At 46.5% G+C, this 18,393-nt stretch overlaps 2 protein-coding genes and 1 long non-coding RNA gene across 3 annotated transcripts; all 3 read left to right on the plus strand.

Moving 5' to 3' along the window:
• Window positions 1-1,328: 1,328 nt before the first annotated feature.
• On the plus strand, window positions 1,329-10,397 carry NRIP3 (nuclear receptor interacting protein 3). The gene is made up of 7 exons (XM_053449327.1): window positions 1,329-1,688; window positions 4,470-4,631; window positions 5,297-5,379; window positions 7,440-7,579; window positions 9,539-9,591; window positions 9,751-9,845; window positions 10,292-10,397. Exons 1-7 carry the CDS (start codon window positions 1,509-1,511, stop codon window positions 10,305-10,307), a joined length of 729 nt encoding a protein of 242 aa, XP_053305302.1. The 5' UTR covers window positions 1,329-1,508; the 3' UTR covers window positions 10,308-10,397.
• A 354-nt stretch (window positions 10,398-10,751) lies between these two features.
• LOC128467518 (uncharacterized) lies at window positions 10,752-11,745 on the plus strand. The gene is made up of 2 exons (XR_008345732.1): window positions 10,752-10,826; window positions 10,971-11,745. It is a non-coding gene; the product is annotated as an uncharacterized LOC128467518 (long non-coding RNA).
• Window positions 11,746-14,995: 3,250 nt separating this feature from the next.
• TMEM9B (TMEM9 domain family member B) lies at window positions 14,996-18,010 on the plus strand. The gene is made up of 5 exons (XM_053448662.1): window positions 14,996-15,176; window positions 15,615-15,706; window positions 16,021-16,129; window positions 16,440-16,574; window positions 17,602-18,010. The coding sequence occupies exons 1-5, from the start codon at window positions 15,090-15,092 to the stop codon at window positions 17,755-17,757; spliced, it is 579 nt and encodes a 192-aa protein (XP_053304637.1). The 5' UTR covers window positions 14,996-15,089; the 3' UTR covers window positions 17,758-18,010.
• Window positions 18,011-18,393: the final 383 nt, after the last annotated feature.

Below are 18,393 nucleotides of genomic sequence, written 5' to 3' on the forward strand. Positions count from 1 at the left end.
ATTTTTTTACTGTATTTCTTTAATAAATGTATCGTCTCCTCCTCGCCCCTCTTCGGCTCTTATAACTTAAGATTGATAAGTTTTTTGTTTTTTTTATTGAGTTATTTTGTTGCGCAGAACACTGATTTATAGAATCTAGAACCCCGGCTCTCCTTCCGCTCACGGCCCCCCGGAGACGCGAGGACGCGCTCCGTCCGTTGGAGTCTGGAAGGCTGTACGACGCGTTGCGACTCCCCGAGGAATCGATGCTGCGATGGAGACGCGAGAAACGACTAATTATACCTTCCCTCCGACGAGCAGCAAGCGCAAGCAAAGGCTATTAATCCTCCAGATTCTGTATAAACATCCAACGGGCCTTTGTATCTCTTCTTCCATGATCTATCGGCTTGGAGTGCAGACTCATTGGGTTGTTCAGTGAGTTTTTGATCTAGAAAGTAATGAGTTGGGATCTGGACTCATTGAGTAGGTCTGGAGGTCACTGATCTGGAATGAAATGAGTTGACTCCAAACATGTGGTGCAGTCGTAGATAGAATGATAATTTACTTTACTGAGATGGTGGTGGATAATTGGAACAGCCTCCCGGCAGAGGTGTTAGAGGGTAATACAGTGAGGGGTATTAAACATGTATGGGATAGACATACGGCTCCTGAATCTAAGACGAGACCAACGACTGATTAAGGTTTGAGTCTTTACAGCAGGAGAAACGGGCGACTGGACGGGCCGACAGGGGCCGATCTTCTGACGGGTTCTGGGTTTCTGTTTTAAATTCTATATGGAAGCTCCATGTTCATGCAGCCCCCCCCCATAATACTTTCCATTTTATATTAGACGTGTCCTAGAGGTTACTCCCCGTTATCTCCGTCTAAAAATCGTTCATTAAGCCGGATTTCTATATTTAATGTAAAGGAAGTTTAGGAAATTCTCCGTCATCCAAATACAAGATGCAGCGAAACAGTGAAAATGAATGAAATAAGTGATTTCAATTATTTATCATCAAAATTATTAAAGTTTATTATATGTGAAAAGCGACTTTTATTTCCCGGTCGTAAAAAAAAAAAATCCAATTCGTTTTTACCAATTCCTGCTAAAAAAACCAATAATGAGCGGGAAGCGAATGCCGCGGATTCTGAGAAATCTCTTCATTTCTTTCCTTTCATTTCCTGCCCGTTTGGCACTTTTTGGAATCTTCTGAACGAAATCATTAAAAAGAATGTCCCCGGATTCCGTTTTTATTGGATTTGTTCCGCTTTTTATGTTTATTGGGTGAATAAATGTTGACGTACGGCGGGGTGGTCTGTGTGTGCGGGGGGGGGGGGTTCTATTTAGCTCTGTCCTCCAGGGCCCCCACTTGCTGCTAATCCGTCCCTAGGAGCAGCGGCTGTGCCACCTCCTCCCAGTGGCCAAGCACCTGCCTCTCCGCGTACGTCAGCCGATAGCCCCCGGGCTATAAAGCACCAGGGCTGCCGTCTGCTGCCGTGCATCTGGAGAGGCGCGGGGACGCTGGGATATGTTCTATTCCGGGATTCTCACCGACGGCGGCGGCGGCAGGAAAGAGGGCGACCTCCGCGAGGCTGCCTCCCTTCGCCAGCAGAGGAGGATCAAGCAATCCGTCCAGTTCATCCACAAGGACTCCGCCGACCTGCTGCCTCTGGATGGCCTGAAACGGCTGGGAACCTCCAAGGATACGGTAAGGGGGGGGGTCCGGTGCTTCCACGAAATGCCGGCCACCTCGTTGTTAACCCTTTGCGTGATGAAAGCGTTAAACGAAATCCCCATTTCAATTCTGCCTCGATTTATTTTGGGGGGGGGCTGGAGTGGGGGGGGCATGACATTTAAATGTTTACTTTATTCGAAGATGGGCATGGCGCCCACTCCTGGCACTCAGGGGGTTAATGTTGATGGAGGGGCAGAAACTTTTTCATAAGATACGATCTGATTACAGAAAAATCTCGCGGTCAGTTAATATATATATATAATAACAAAATGATAGTTTGAGGTTAAAGAAAATGTGATTTTTAGCGGCGTTGACTGCGTTTGTGCCGTGGATTTTTTCAGGTAATTCATCTCTTTTCACCGTTTTGCTGTTTTTTTTTTGTGTGCCCGGAATCCATTCCTCTCCCGGGTCGGTTACAACGAGCCCAGCGATGGGTTAATTGTTTCACACAATGTAAAAAAAGCTCCATTCCCTCTAAATGTAACCATTTTTGGTTTTAATGTTTCTTTTTAAACATCAACAGTATCTATCGAGATATGAGAGACGTAAACAGTTTCCGCCGCGATTAGAATTAGAATCTCCCCGGCTTCCCTTAGCGCATGCTGGGTAAAGGGGCACTAAATCTGATAAATCTCAGCCACAGAACAATCCAGGGCAGGTGACAGCAGCGGGGCCCGGGGCCCCAGAGAAAAACGTAGCTAAAGATAGATCTGTGACATCAGAGGGGCCGAGGCATGATGTCATAACACAGCTCCATAGTGACTGCTCTGAGCTGTCATGTAATGGTGGGGGGGGGCAGAGATTTGCCTCAGTGGGGGTGCAGCGGTATGATGTCATATCCCCGCGCCGCCTGTGCCGGGAAGAGCAGGCCTAGAAGTCCTATTAGGAGGTTTCTCCATATAAAGTATAAAGCAAAGAGTCCGGGGTGCTGCCAGGTGACGTCTCTGTGACGGCTCCATGAGGGATATGCAGGGGGCGGGGCTAAAAGGCCCAAAATGGCTGCACTCGTGAACTCGATATAATTTAGTAAATCTACTCGCCTGTCATAACCGTGATTATCATTAAATGCGTGAAACAAATAAAATCATCAGACGCATTATATTATTAACCCTGAAGATACCTTCCTTTTATCTCTCTTATTATCTGTTTACTGAGTTGATTATTGAAACTGGAGATAAATATTATTAACGCAGATTACCCGAGGTGACGATGATGAAGATTATTATTATTATCTGTGTAAAGGAGAGAAGTGACGCTCAGGTTTTGTGACTCTCCAGTGGAGATTGACCTGGATTAACACTTTAACGCTCCATAAAGCAGATAAAGGGATGTAATACGGGAATAGTGAAGGAAATACAAGGAAGGGGTTAATTGTCTTGCTGAGGATCTGCAGTCATGTGATTTAGCGCCCCGACAGCCCTTATGGAAAATATAAATTTTGCATTATAATCCATCTCACATGATTTTTTTTTATAAGGGTCCTCAGGTAAAGGCTCCACATGTTGACTTTATGTTAGACTACAATTCCCATCATCCCCAGTTAGCCAGCTTTCTCTATTGTGAAGGTAAGAGCAGATTACAGGAGCTGTAAGCGTGTGATTAACGCTCTGCCACGGCCGGAGGGGCAGTTACTGAAACGCTCCGTTTGTTTTTATGGGTCGGAGGAAATTTTGATGGAGAGATGATGGGTTTTTAATCCCATGAAATGACCGGTTTGCTGAGCGTTGGAGAACGAGCCGGCGATATACTCCCTTCTCTACTAATAAAAAACAATAGAATCCCCAACTGAAGGAATCGCGGCGCCTTAACCACTGAAATAAAACGTAATGAACCGTAACGGTGAATAAAAGTGGAACTTTAAACCCAATTCTCAAACGTAATCCAAGTCCTCATAAAGGACGAGGGGGGGTCTAACACTACAGGATCAGAGGCTGAGATGGAATGGAAGGAAGTTTTACTTTACTGGAAGGGTGGTAGATAAGTGGAACAGCCTCCCAGCAGAGGTGGTAGAGGGTAATACAGTGAGGGGGTTAAACATGCATGGGATAGACATACGGCTCCAGAATCTAAGACGAGACCAACGACTGATTAAGGTTTGAGTCTTTACAACAGGAGAAACGGGGGCCGTTGGGGGCCGATCTACCGGCAGGTTCGGGGTTTTGGGGTTGGGGGTTGCAGGATGTGACTTCCCTTGAGAAATTCTTGTTGTTGTGATAATTTTAGGGGAACTTGTACCGGCCCCGTTACCGGGGAGCGCGTCGGGCGCAGGCGCTGCCAATTTAATTAAACTGGACTCAAGATCCGTCTAAACCAGCTTAACGAGCGTATACATCCGTCTCCTAGCAACTAAGCCTCACCCCCCCAATTACCCCCCCGAATTCCCAGAATTACCCCAAAACTTACATTTACTTATTTACATGTTATTAGAGTCTGCGGGGGGTTAATGACCTGAGAAATAACTCCCTTTCACGGAGATGGATTGCTAGGCGTTTCTCAACATGAAAGCAGCTAAAGGGTTAAATTTATATACATATTTAGAGAAATCTCCTGAATGTAGTTTATGGGGAGTAGCTGCGATACGGCGAGTTCTTTCACCGATATATTACACGTTGTATGTATTATACATATTATTTACTGGGACTGGTTGGTCCGTCCGCACTCATCCGGGGAGATCCTGAAACCTGCGCTGTTGGGGGGCTCATGTTGTTAAGCTCTATTAAGGTGATCGCGCCCCGACGTATTTCTCCCTCCCAGCAACCGCATAACATTCTGCAAAGACGCCTCCTGGAGACCAACCTATCCAAAGTGAGACCGGCGCGCGCCAGCTGGCCCCCGAAGGGCGAGAGCAACAAGTTCCACCAAGCGAAATGCGCCGGGACGGCGGGCGAGGAGGATCTCATCTCCGTTTGGTGTCAGGTTGGGCTTCCTTTCTATTTTATGTTAAATAGGGTTTTATTTCAGATCTGCGGACTCTCCTGGGGTTAATCGGCTGCCCCCCTCCGCCGCGAGTCTGGGGTACGCTGCCTCGACCAGTCCCTGACGCGCTAAGGATTATTTCCATAAAGTACCCCTCATAGCAACGCATGTCCAACAATTACCCCAACAGGGCACATTTTCAACCAAAATCATTGGAATTGAGAAGGTTCTGAAAAAATAGTAATAGTAATAATAATAGTAATAATAATAGTAATAATAATAGTAATAATAATAGCAGTAATAATAATAATAATAACAATAATAATAGTATTAATAATAGTATTAGAAGTAATAATATTAGTAATAGTATTAATAATAATGTATTTTTATTTAGGGGGGCTGGGGTGGGGGGCATGACATTGGATACGGGCATGGCACCCATTCCTGGCGCTCAAGGGGTTAATGTTGATGGGGGGGCAGAATTAAAGTAATAATAATAGCAGTAATATGAATAATAATAGTAATAATAGTAATAGTAATAATAATGGCAGTAATAATAATAAAAGTAGTGATAATAATAATAATAATAATAGTCATATTAATAATAGTAATAATAGTAATAATAATACTAATAAGCACTGTCTCTTGTCTTTGGTCCTGTGCAGTGCGCTGGGAAGGCGATCAGGGCCTCGATTGACACCTCTTGTCAGCATAACCTCATTCCTTCAGCCTGCGTGGAGAGACTCGGGTGAGTAGCTGCGCGACAATGCGTGACAGCGCAGAATGAATGAGTGAATGAATGAATGAATGCGCCGCAGAGCAGGGATTGCGCAGAATGCATGCGCGCCAGGCAAACAGCTGCGGCAATCTGATGCAATGTTGTGGTCTGGCTCAACACAGTTACGACTGGTGAAGAATAATACCAGCACTTCCAAACATCAATAATCTGAAATAATCAGAGCAATAATCGGCGGAGTATTACACCGCTGATACTCCTGAAACCTCGCTATTATTATTATTATTATTATTATTATTATTATTATGTTTAATATTATTTTTATTGTTGTTGTTATTACTGTTTTGTTGCTGTTCTTATGTTTATTTGAAGACATTGTTATCGTTATTGTTATTTATTATTGTTATTGTTCTTGTTATTTTTGTTAGTGGGGATTGTAAAATTCCATTGAACTCCTTTCTTAGTCTTTATACAAATACTCAGGCAGTTTTGGGGTAGAAGCCAGACATCTCACAGTTAAACGGCATCACCTGGGGGTCTCGGGACCCCCTCCTTTCGCTGGTTGGTGATAAGGCGTCCGGAAGGGTTTATTAAGTCTCTGTACTGGATATGGTGTTGCTGGAGTGCGGCATTTTCTGAGTTAATGCCCGGGACGGATTGCCAGCTCCGCGTTTCACGGAAGGCGAGCGCCCACTGATTTCACAGCCCGCGGGGGGGGGGGGTAATTATCACTCGCAGCGAGACGCCGGCCGGCAGCACACATCGCTGGGTCATTTCTAATGATTTCATTTACGCAATATGTGGCGTTTCCAAACTCCAGACTCATCGACACTTACCCCATCCATAGCTGGTCAGCCAGTCCCCGCAAAGACTACATACGCTAATACTTTGCTCCCTCACTGATCCGTTCCTAAAACAAGTGGAATTTGGGGAAAAGGCAGGAATTATCCGCAGAAGGAACCCTCTTGCGCATGCACAGCTCATTATTATTATTATTGGTGCATTTTATCCGTGCAAACATCGGCCCCCAGTTATTCGAGGACCTTCTCGTTCTCCGGTAAATCCTTGAATGCTCCACAAGAAAGTTTGCACCAAATGTCCCCTTTTTTACCCCAAAAATCAGAGTTCCGGGGAAAAAAAAGGTTTATATATAAATTGTATCGTTCATAGAATGTGAGAACAGCGCGGCCGGCGCTACGAGCCACGGATAGATTTCTCTATAGGTGGTTTGGGTGAAGCCCCTAGGTTTGCCCTTGGACTTGTTGATACCCCGATACCCCGATACCCCGATACCCCGATATGCTACTGCTGTTGTTACTAGAACTCCCCGTCCGATCGTGGGGCAGATATAGGGGGCGCAAAATCCATCAATGGGTTAATAGGAGAGTAAATCACAGCGACCCAATCTCCTCTGGTTTAACCCCAGCTGTGCTGGTTCTCACCCCCTTCTGTTATAGGTCACTTTAATGCACTTTGCTACAGAACAGGGCAAATCAGCGAGCGTGAAGGACAGCACCCCTGTAACCCCTGCCGTTCAATCTGCCCCTGCCCAGGGGGGCCGACAATCACTCTGACCATCCATGGACTGCAACTCCCAACATTCTCTCAAGCAGCTGGGCATGCTGGGGGTTGTAGCCCAACGTCAGGCGCTCTGTGATATATATATATCCTGTGCTGGAGCCGACGAGGCGGAAAGCCCCACGCAGCCATTATCAGCTCGGATCTGGCAGAATGAGGTCACTGTCGGCTCTCGGGGGCCGCATGTCCCAACATGGAGGATGTTACTGGAAGATGCAACACGGCCTCGGCAGAGGGAGTTCAGGGGGACGCCATCCCTCTTGGGCTTTTGGAAAATGTTCATTTCTCTCGGCCCCACCGGGCCAAACGCAGCTTGGTGAATAAATCCAAAGTAATAAACCTCAGAATTCCACAACGAGGCAGGTTATTTGGGGTCCCCAAACCCCAGCAGACGGATCATACATACCCCGGTACCCTTGCTAGGGGGTCCTGATTTTGGCCGATCTTGGAGGGGGTCTCATAAACCGTCTCAATTGTTTTTTTCTTTAATTTAGGCTGAAAGAACATTTCCGATCCTGTAAGAACGAGGAGGAGAACGCCGCGCTGCCGTATAACATGACACCCATCGGACAAATCGAGCGATTGGCTGTGACGCTGGGGAGTCTGACCCTGGAGTGCGCTGCGGTGGTCATAGGTACAGATCCAGTCCTGGGGGCAAATGTTTAACAGCAGGGGCAAATACTGGGGGATTTCATTAGAAATTGGCAAATTGGTCTCAAAACGAAAGCAGGGTTAAAAGGGTTAAAAACACAGTCTGCCAAAATCCTGCGCATGCTGACCTATACATAACCTATACACCCAGAACATACACTATCACACACTAACCCTCATCCTATATACACCCAGAACATACACTATCACACACTAACCCTCATCCTATATACACCCAGAACATACACTATCACACACTAACCCTCATCCTATATACACCCAGAACATACACTATCACACACTAACCCTCATCCTATATACACCCAGAACATACACTACCACACACTAACCCTCATCGTTTACACCCAGAACATACACTATCACACACTAACCCTCATCCTATACACCCAGAACATACACTATCACACACTAACCCTCATCCTATATACACCCAGAACATACACTATCACACACTAACCCTCATCCTATATACACCCAGAACATACACTATCACACACTAACCCTCATCCTATATCCACCCAGAACATACACTATCACACACTAACCCTCATCCTATACACCCAGAACATACACTATCACACCCTAATCCTTTATACACCCAGAACATACGCTACCACTCACTAACCCTCATCCTATATACACCCAGAACATACACTATCACACACTAACCCTCATCCTATATCCACCCAGAACATACACTATCACACACTAACCCTCATCCTATATACACCCAGAACATACACTATCACACACTAACCCTCATCCTATACACCCGGAAAATACACTATCACACACTAACCCTCATCCTATACACCCGGAACATACACTACCACACACCAACCCTCATCCTATATACACCCAGAACATACACTATCACACACTAACCCTCATCCTATACACCCAGAACATACACTATCACACCCTAATCCTTTATACACCCAGAACATACGCTACCACTCACTAACCCTCATCCTATATACACCCAGAACATACACTATCACACACTAACCCTCATCCTATATCCACCCAGAACATACACTATCACACACTAACCCTCATCCTATATACACCCAGAACATACACTATCACACACTAACCCTCATCCTATACACCCGGAAAATACACTATCACACACTAACCCTCATCCTATACACCCGGAACATACACTACCACACACCAACCCTCATCCTATATACACCCAGAACATACACTATCACACACTAACCCTCATCCTATACACCCAGAACATACACTATCACACCCTAATCCTTTATACACCCAGAACATACGCTACCACTCAGTAACCCTCATCCTATATACACCCAGAACATACACTATCACACACTAACCCTCATCCTATATCCACCCAGAACATACACTATCACACACTAACCCTCATCCTATATACACCCAGAACATACACTACCACACACTAACCCTCATCCTATACACCCGGAAAATACACTATCACACACTAACCCTCATCCTATACACCCGGAACATACACTACCACACACCAACCCTCATCCTATATACACCCAGAACATACACTATCACACACTAACCCTCATCCTATACACCCAGAACATACACTATCACACCCTAATCCTTTATACACCCAGAACATACGCTACCACTCACTAACCCTCATCCTATATACACCCAGAACATACACTATCACACACTAACCCTCATCCTATATACACCCAGAACATACACTACCACACACTAACCCTCATCCTATATACACCCAGAACATACATTAATCATGAATCCTTACTTTACCTATCTGGTTCTTTGTTAATTATTCTCACATTCGTTTAGGGCTATTTTTGCTTAATTAGTCTTTGAACTTATACGTTAAAATCATGTCTATAACTCCTTCAATATATTTATTATCCACATTATCTTTCTTTTCTAGATGACAACGACAGATATCTCTCACTTGGGCTCCAGACATTACGATCCATGAAGGTAAAGTCCCTTGCCGAGAAGGTGGAAGATAAGTGAAACAGCCTCCCAGCAGAAGTGGTAGAGGCTGATCTAGTAATGGGACTTTAAACCCTGAATCCTTTGCTGGCGAGTACAGGACTTCTCACACCATATAATATAATTCTGTTTATTTTTTTGCAGTGCACTATAAACCTTGACAAGAACCAGCTTGAGATCGGAGGCTCGGATCCGGAGGTTATTCCTTTCATTGTCACAAAACACAATGCAAAAGAGAAGTGAGTATAAAAGGGCAGCCAATGAGGGCCGGGGGGAGGCAGGTGCATGAGACAGGGAGTGCGGACACAGAAGGGTTATTAAACCGGAGCCGTCACACCCTGCGGCGCATGAGATCCATACATTGGGATCGATTTAAAAATTGATACTTTTATTCTTTCTTGGCAAATATCATTCGATTTCCTCCCCTGTGATGTCACCGCCTTATTTGCATTTTGTGCTAAACTCCAGCCAAATTTACAAATACGTAATTATTTTAATTTGCTTGAATTATTAGGGTTTTTTTCTGCATAAACGTCTTGGAATTAACCAATGTTGCATACAATATGATATAGTAACATAAAAGTGGGTTTAGGGGGGCATGTCGTTAAAGGGATGACGTGGGGAGGAATAAAGACAATTTCAGGGTTTTATACCCCGGGGGCAGTAATCTCTCTCTCTGTTCCAGCCCCCCGGATGTGTAGCGGATTAGAGGAGCCCCAAAGAGAGCGCTGCCCTTCTTACTAAACAAAGAGCTTCGACTCCATCCCATCGGAAGGACGGCGCGAGTAACCATGGCCTGCTCTGTGTAAGCGGTCTCTGGCGGTCCAGCTGTCGAGGACTATAACTCCCATCATGCTGAGCAGTGCCCCCCGGGAGTTGTAGTCTGCGGCTCTTGGAGTGGCTGAGGCTGCCCACCCTTGACGTGCTTAACTCCATGTTTCTTGATGCGATCGTTTTATGTGCTTTCTAGAATTCCACAAATCCGCTCATTTCAGGAATAACCGGGAGATCCATTTATTCCGGATTTATAGATAAAATATCGACGCCTTCCGGATCTTCACGTCCCGTAAAGAAAAGAAAAGTTTACATAACGGAATATTTATCATAATGTCCTCAGTTCTCGGATGATTGGTCCGTCGGATGACTGATCTGTTAGATGATTGGCCCGTCAGGTGATTGTTTGGAGTGATGACTGATCTGTTAGATGATTGGTCCGTCAGGTGATTGTTTGGAGTGATGATTGGCCCGTCAGATGATTGATCTGTTAGATGATTGGCCCGTCAGGTGATTGTTTTGAGTGATGATTGGCCCGTCAGATGATTGGTCCATCTGATGATTGAGCTGTTAGATGATTGGCCCGTCAGGTGACTGATCTGACTGATGATTGAACCGCTGTGCTCCAAATCCAAGCCATAAACCAAACCGTCTCCAGGCTGTTCTAAGAATCACATAAAGTGACCAAATCTCTGCTTCTTTTACTTAAAAATGGAGCAGACTGCAGCTCGCAGGGAGGGTCTAAGCAGGGACCCCAGGGCTGGCCCAGTGACGTAACTCAAATTGCCGGCGCCCCTCTGCCGGGCGTCTCCGGGGGCCCCCTTTCCACTGCTGTGACCTATTTTGGATCTATTTGGTTGTGCTCGAAACATGTCATTGCGCATGTACGAAATCAGTGCTCCCCATGTGCATATTATTAACCGATTCCGCCCAAAGTAAGGCAGTGATTGGATGAGAGCTGCGCAGGTCCGAGAGACCCCCAAAAAATCACTGGGGAGTAAACGAGGCGTCACTGAAACGCTCGTTAATGATCTGGTTATAAAATCTGACTGTACTGTAATTAACAAAATGCTGATTTTCATGTGTTTTATAAATAGACATTTTTAGACATGAAAGTTACCCCATAATTCATTTTTACTGGAAACGCCGACCTCTGGGATTTAAAGGAGCCCCGTCTTAAATCACGCAACATTTTTCTAGCTCATAAGGTTTTTATTGTGATTCTAAACGCTTCCTTTTTATATAAATCGCGAGCCAAACCCCGCGCCGCCCGGCCATGCGCCGCCCGGCCATCTCCGCAAAGACAATCAGCCTCTGAAATGTGCCAGTTTTACCCATATTTACAATAAAGCGCGTGTTTGATGATGTCACTGCGTCACTCTTTGTGTTTCTTTTGATTCCGCCACTAAAGAGTTAACTATATAAATTTAGGGGGATCGGATAGAAATAAATGTATTTATTGTTTATGTTTCGGGACAGAGATCTCATGCCTGGGGTTAACTGAGGTCCAACTCTGAGTGTCAGATCCAGCCTAAGGTATCCAGTATACCTTACTGTGAAAGCCAGTTAGTGGGACCTTACTGGGAGAAGTCTCTGTTACTGGGAGAAGCCTGTTACTGGGAGAAGCCTGTTACTGGGAGAAGTCTGTTACTGGGAGAAGTCTGTTACTGGGAGACGTCTGTTACTGGGAGACGTCTGTTACTGGGAGAAGTCTGTTACTGGGAGAAGTCTGTTACTGGGAGAAGTCTGTTACTGGGAGAAGTCTCTGTTACTGGGAGAAGTCTCTGTTACTGGGAGAAGTCTGTTACTGGGAGAAGTCTGTTACTGGGAGAAGTCTGTTACTGGGAGAAGTCTCTGTTACTGGGAGAAGTCTCTGTTACTGGGAGAAGTCTCTGTTACTGGGAGAAGGCGGTTACTGGGAGAAGGCGGTTACTGGGAGCCATCCTCGAGTGTTTGTTTCTAGGAGAGATGGCCATTACTGGGTGCTCACTGGACGTCGCCTGTTAACTGGGTTCTTACTGGGAGAGAGTGGGGGTACTCAGGGAACTGGAATGAGTTAATACACAGAGATTAACCCTCGAGAGAAACGCTCCTTGTCACAGAGATTTCTGTTCTTGGCTCTGAGAAGAGAACGAGAAGAGAAAACGCGTCGGGGATTTGGGACGATTTCTAAGGCACTGACACGGCCTCAATGAGCGTCCGCCAACATATTCCGTAACGCAGTACAATACGGGGCGCAGAACCACAAGATCCTAACGGGAATATCACATCAGGAAAGACCTGAGATATGTCCGGCCCGGGGGGGGGGGCAACATTTAAATACATAAAGGATAAAGGACGGGGGGGGCTGTTTGTTCCACGACGCCCTGGGACGATCTGCCTGCCACGTGACCCACCCTGACATTAAGGACACGTCGGTCTCCTGCGTTCCGCTCCTAGCCGCCCAATTACGTCGCTGCGAGCGGCACCGTGCTGCGCCGGCTCTATCCGGGTCCTGATGAAAGCTTTGCTATTCGCGGCGCGTTTCACAGGCTGTGTGGCTTTTCTCCCCGCGGGTGACCGGGGTGTCCCTGCTGGGAGGCGCAGCACGGAGACACCGGCGGCTCATAAAACATTAACGGGCATCCACATGACGGAGAAGACGACACGCGACGAAGCCTCCACTTTATCCTAATTGGAAGGTCGTGGAAAGAAATCTAAACCCAGAACCTGCCGGCAGATCGGCCCCCGTCGGCCCGTCTAATCTGTAGAGACTCAAACCTTAATCAGCCCTTGGTCTCGTCTTAGATTCAGGAGCCGTATGTCTATCCCATGCATGTTTAATACCCTCACTGTATTACCCTCTACCACTTCTGCTGGGAGGCTGTTCCACTTATCTACCACCCTCTCAGTACATATATGTTTTTTTTAAAACCGCATTCATAACAGTTTAATATGTCCGTGACAACTTGAAGAAATAATCTGCTGATTTTTGTCGCTGGGTTTGATGAGATGAAATGATGCAGCCCCCAGGGGCCGGCTACGGTTTAATATGTGCTCATAGGGATTGTATGTAATCGATATGGTGACGCAGGTTTCCCGTCTTGTTCTTTACACATTCTTCACGTATGGGACGCGGATCCGGACGCCGCGATCAGGAAACACTGAGTCACGCGGGGGGGTTTTCTCCAAATGTAACGAAGCACTCGGCGTAAGATACAAGATGAGCCGTTCGCACACGGTTACCATGGAAACTGTGGACAACTGGGGCATGGGATGACATCATCTGTGTGAAGTGTCGGATGTGCAAAATCACCTAAGATTAACAGCTTGGCGGGCTGCGGGGGTCTCAGAGACACGGAACACGTTATTAACACGTTATGCCGCATAGACACGTTTCACGTATATTCAGCTCAGGGATTCACAGAGAAAATAAATATGGGGGGGACTCGGGGGGCACAAAATTCGTGGGTTAAATTATTAATGTCATCATCGCTCTGTACTGGTGCTGTATTGGTGATGTCATCGTTGCCCTGTACTGGCGCTGTATTAGTGATGTCATCATATTGGTGATGTCAGTACGAGGCGATGTAGCAGGGGTGGTCAGCTGATTTGACACCTACACAAAAAGCCATTAGTATCGATATCACTGCTTGAACACAGGTGGCTTAATCACTGTTGTTGGGCATGACTCACCTTTTTTCATTCAGACTGCTTATTGAGAAAGCTGCAGCGCCACCCGGTGCTCCAAAGCAGGAAGCGCAGCGTCCCTGAGAATCCCTCGTGCTTTTCTGGCTGCATTTGGGGGGCTTATATACACCGTGCCCTCTATACAGTACCGGCCCCCCGCAGCGCAGATCATTCACACCTCTCTTTACATGTCGCTTCTGCATGAGTATCAGATCTTACCCAATTCCATCGATTCCCGCTGTACTGCGCTGCAGACTATGATGGCGCTCTATATAAAAACAATAAATAATTCCTATATAAAAATCAGACTTCGCTTCCCTCACTTCATGCGGTTTCTTGGAACTCTCCGGAAATATTAACCCTTTAATAGCCCGTGGTGAAGTGACTCTCCAAGTGTGTTCCCAAAATGGTTCTTATACTGCCCGGTTGTCATGGAAACCTTGACTTTGTCATTATTTAAAAATACACTTCATTGAGTCACCTCCATTCAAGCAGGGATATCACCCATAACATACTGGGAGCAAAAGCACCAGTTGTATATATATTACCACAGCGGGGGAGAATAGGAAGGAGTCCGCCCTAGGCCCCACCAAAAAACCCTGTGAGTTCCCGGCTTTGGTTATCAGGTACCCTGGCAGGTAAAAAAATGAAGGACTTATATTTATGTTATGGAAACAAACACGGGTTTTTGTTTGTTTTTCCATTTGAAATGTTAAAAAAAAATCCCAATTTTATTTATTAGCAAAATTCTCCGTAAACTAAAAAAAAGACGTCAGGGCAGATCTGCACCATATTGGTTACAGAGTTCTGAGTGTGAGTGGCCCCCAGCCCTGTCAGGGGCCAGTCCTGTGGAATAAACACTGAATTCTCTGCTCCTCACAGAGGGCGGAACCAAGTGTCAGTGGTCAGATTATCTGACGGAAGGCGATGAGCAATGCGCAAGTGCCCGGAAGTTAGACGGAAGTGGGGCCGCGTCAGATGTTTTGCAGTTTGCGGAGGGCAGTTCCGGTTCGGGTTTGACAGGTTTGGTTGTTCTGGATATGGCTGCTCTCCGGGCCTCATGTGCCCTGCTGTGGGCCGTGGTTATTTGCCTGTTGATGGTTCCTGTTCCGGCCTCTGACGAGAAGGTGAGACCCCTGAGCTCCCAGGCCCCGTGTACCCCTTACTCCCATACTGCAGGCCCCTGGGGGAGAAGAAGTCATTGACAGCACCCTGAATCTCATGCTTACGGATGTCAGGGACTCTTGGCTGAGCATGATGGGAGTAGAAGCCACGAGCTCCCTGCAAACCTGTTAAATGCTGTGTTTTATATAGCGCCAACAGAATCTGCAGTGCTGTACAACAGGCTATATGGACAAAAACAAATCCAGATGGAGCCACAGGGCATGGAGGGCCCTGCTTGTCAGACATTTCGATGAGGATGTATCTGACGAGCTGCATTGTAACGTGTGGCTGCCCTTTCTCTAACCCTGACGCTCCAAGAGTTAAACGCTGCTGCTGCTAAATTATAGTTTTGTTTTGGGGCTGAACGGGTTAACGATGTGCGTTCTGCGATTGTTTCACAGAATTCCGAGGACGTTCGCTGTAAATGCATCTGCCCTCCTTATAAGGACAAACCCGGAAGTATATTCAACAAAAACGTCACCCAGAAGGACTGGTGAGTAACCTGCGGCGATCCGATGGCTTCGGACATGTATTTAAATGCACCCCCCCACCTGCTCGCAGCTAAAAGGAGCCTGCTGGACAAAGATGGACGGTTTCCTTTAGGTTGCTGTAATGCAGTTGGCGGTGGTGCGCATGCACGCCGTGACCCGTAGGCACTTGCGCGCCGCGACCCGTAGGCACTTGCGCGCCGCGACCCGTAGGCACTTGCGCGCCGCGACCCGTAGGCACTTGCACGCCGTGACCCGTAGGCACTTGCACCTTCTCTCCTGAAGACGTTGAGTCAATCTTTGCTTTCTCTGCATGCAGCGTCTGCAGCCATGTCGTGAAGCCCATGCCCGTGCCGTGGGCCGACGAAGAAGCTTACTGCCTGCGCTGTGAGTGTAAATACGAAGAGAGGAGCTCCGTCACCATCAAAGTAAGTCCTTCCTCCCCGATTTACTAACCGGAGAGCTTCGGGTCTCTGAACCCTCGCCTGTCTTTGCCGGGACCCTGTAGTCCCATTAAAATGTCTCACTGTTTATTATATGGTGCAATAAATATGTCTTTTATATCCATCTCCCCAAACTCATCCAGAAAAGCCTCCAAGCCTTGAATAAGAAGCGTAAATCTCGCTATCCGTGTATTTTTATTTCCTTGTTCTCCCCGGAATAGCCCCTGTGGTATGTTACATAACTTGCCCCTGGGGGGGGTCCCGTATAATGTGTCCCCCATTGCCTCCCTCACAGATTACCATCATCATCTACCTGTCCATACTGGGCCTTCTCCTCCTCTACATGGTGTACCTGACCCTGGTGGAGCCCATGCTGAAGAGACGGCTCTTTGGCCATTCTCAGCTCATTCAGAATGAAGATGACGTCGGGGTAAGTCTTTTCTCCCTCATGTCCGGCACGTATAGGTTTGTTGTTCCAGAAATGTTCTGAATCCTCCCAAGTGCTCTCTCCGATGATTAAATTCCGGCTCAGCGTCTCCTCCTGCTATTCTTTTTGAGTCTCTCCGAAGCTTCTCATCTTTTGCGTTTCCCCTTCCCTCTGCTGGACTCTCCCCAATCCTTTGCCTCTTTGGCAGTTGCCCCCCATCCATCTGCTATACATGTGCCCTTTGGAAACCCTCCCCTCACTCTCTTGCAATCAAACCTGACCACTGCGGCGATTCTAAACCTGAAGAGGCGTCCTTAGGTTACTCAGCCATTTTTTCTTTTTGACGCTGTGGATTTGGTGGTCTCGCGCTACGAGGAGCTGTCACGTCGGTTTATTGCCGTTGTAACGGTCCAATTGTCTCAAATAAAACAATATTTTGTTTCCAAAACTCCAGCTGAAAGTGTTCGTTTACTGTAAACACACAAAGCTGCCAAGCAGACAATAAAGTAATATTTATCCCAGCTTATCGGCGACGTCCACCTTAATTTACTGTTTTTTTTTTCTTTTTCAAATATTTTAATCCAATGAATTTACACCCAAAACACAGTCAAAAAAAAAAAAAAAAGGCCTCCCCGTTCTATAAGCCTTTCCATAAATCAATAAATAATGATTACTGCGTCTGATTAAACAAGACGAGCGCCAAATCCCCCGGTTTCACATCTTAAAATTTCCGTCTTTGGAGGTGAGTTGCGCTCAGCGTTAGAAAACAAAAGAATAATCTTACCTGCCAGGCGTGTACAGCCATGACATGACGCTCGATCACGCTAAAGCACACGCAGCTCGTGCAAATGCCGCGTAGGAATGTACAGAATCTCATTTGCTTTGCTTCCGTGATCCGTCCCGAATTTATTTAATCAGCTGCTGCACTTTATGGCATAAAAATAAAATATCATAATAATAATTTGTTTTCCTCATCATGTTAAAAGAAGCTGCTTCATTCTCATACCGAGACCACTTTTTACTCTTTCAGGACCACCAGCCTTTTGCCAATGCACACAACGTGTTGTCGCGATCCAGGAGCCGCGCTAATGTCTTGAATAAAGTGGAGCACGCGCAGCAGCGCTGGAAGCTGCAGGTACAGGAGCAGCGCAAGTCCGTCTTCGACCGCCACGTCGTGCTCAGCTAATTCCGAACGTGGCACCTTCTCTCCGAAAGACCCCCTCGCACTCCGTCTTCCCAGCGCTTCCCCCATGAATTTGAGTCCAGGCTGCCGCGGGGGTCTGTGGATTGGCGCAGGCTGGCGGCGGGTGCGCTGGCAGAAGATGTTCTCAACGGAGGCAAAACTTCAAAAGAGAGCGAAACAAGCGAAGGATTCCACGTTAACGTTTCTTTGCGCAATGAAAATCTCTTAATATATTAAAGATGATAAAATGGGTAAATTATTGTAATTCTCTGCCTGTGATTATGTGGTTTTTTTTTTTTTTTTAACACATTCATGATCGTCTCTGTTAATGTGATTGTTGTATATATAGATCCTTTTATTATTTAGTGAGCTCTTGGCTTTGTCTGTAGATATCAATCCTTCGCTTTTGCTGCCCCTTCTGCACGAGTAGCTGCCGGTTAGTTAATTGCATGGATCCGCCGCCCCGCCGGTTACTGAGGCCGCATTATACTTTTTACCAATTAGAGTATTGATTGACACAGTTCTGGATTCCATGCCGCTGTGTAAAGCGCGGCCCCCGTAGGAAAACTTCATGTGTTAAGAACCTTTAAAATACTTCAGTTAGTTGGGTGGCATTTTGTGCTGGACGGTGGCCGTTAA

This window comes from Spea bombifrons, chromosome 10 (assembly GCF_027358695.1).
Source record: "Spea bombifrons isolate aSpeBom1 chromosome 10, aSpeBom1.2.pri, whole genome shotgun sequence".
In the NCBI taxonomy this organism is placed as follows: Eukaryota; Metazoa; Chordata; class Amphibia; order Anura; family Pelobatidae; genus Spea; species Spea bombifrons.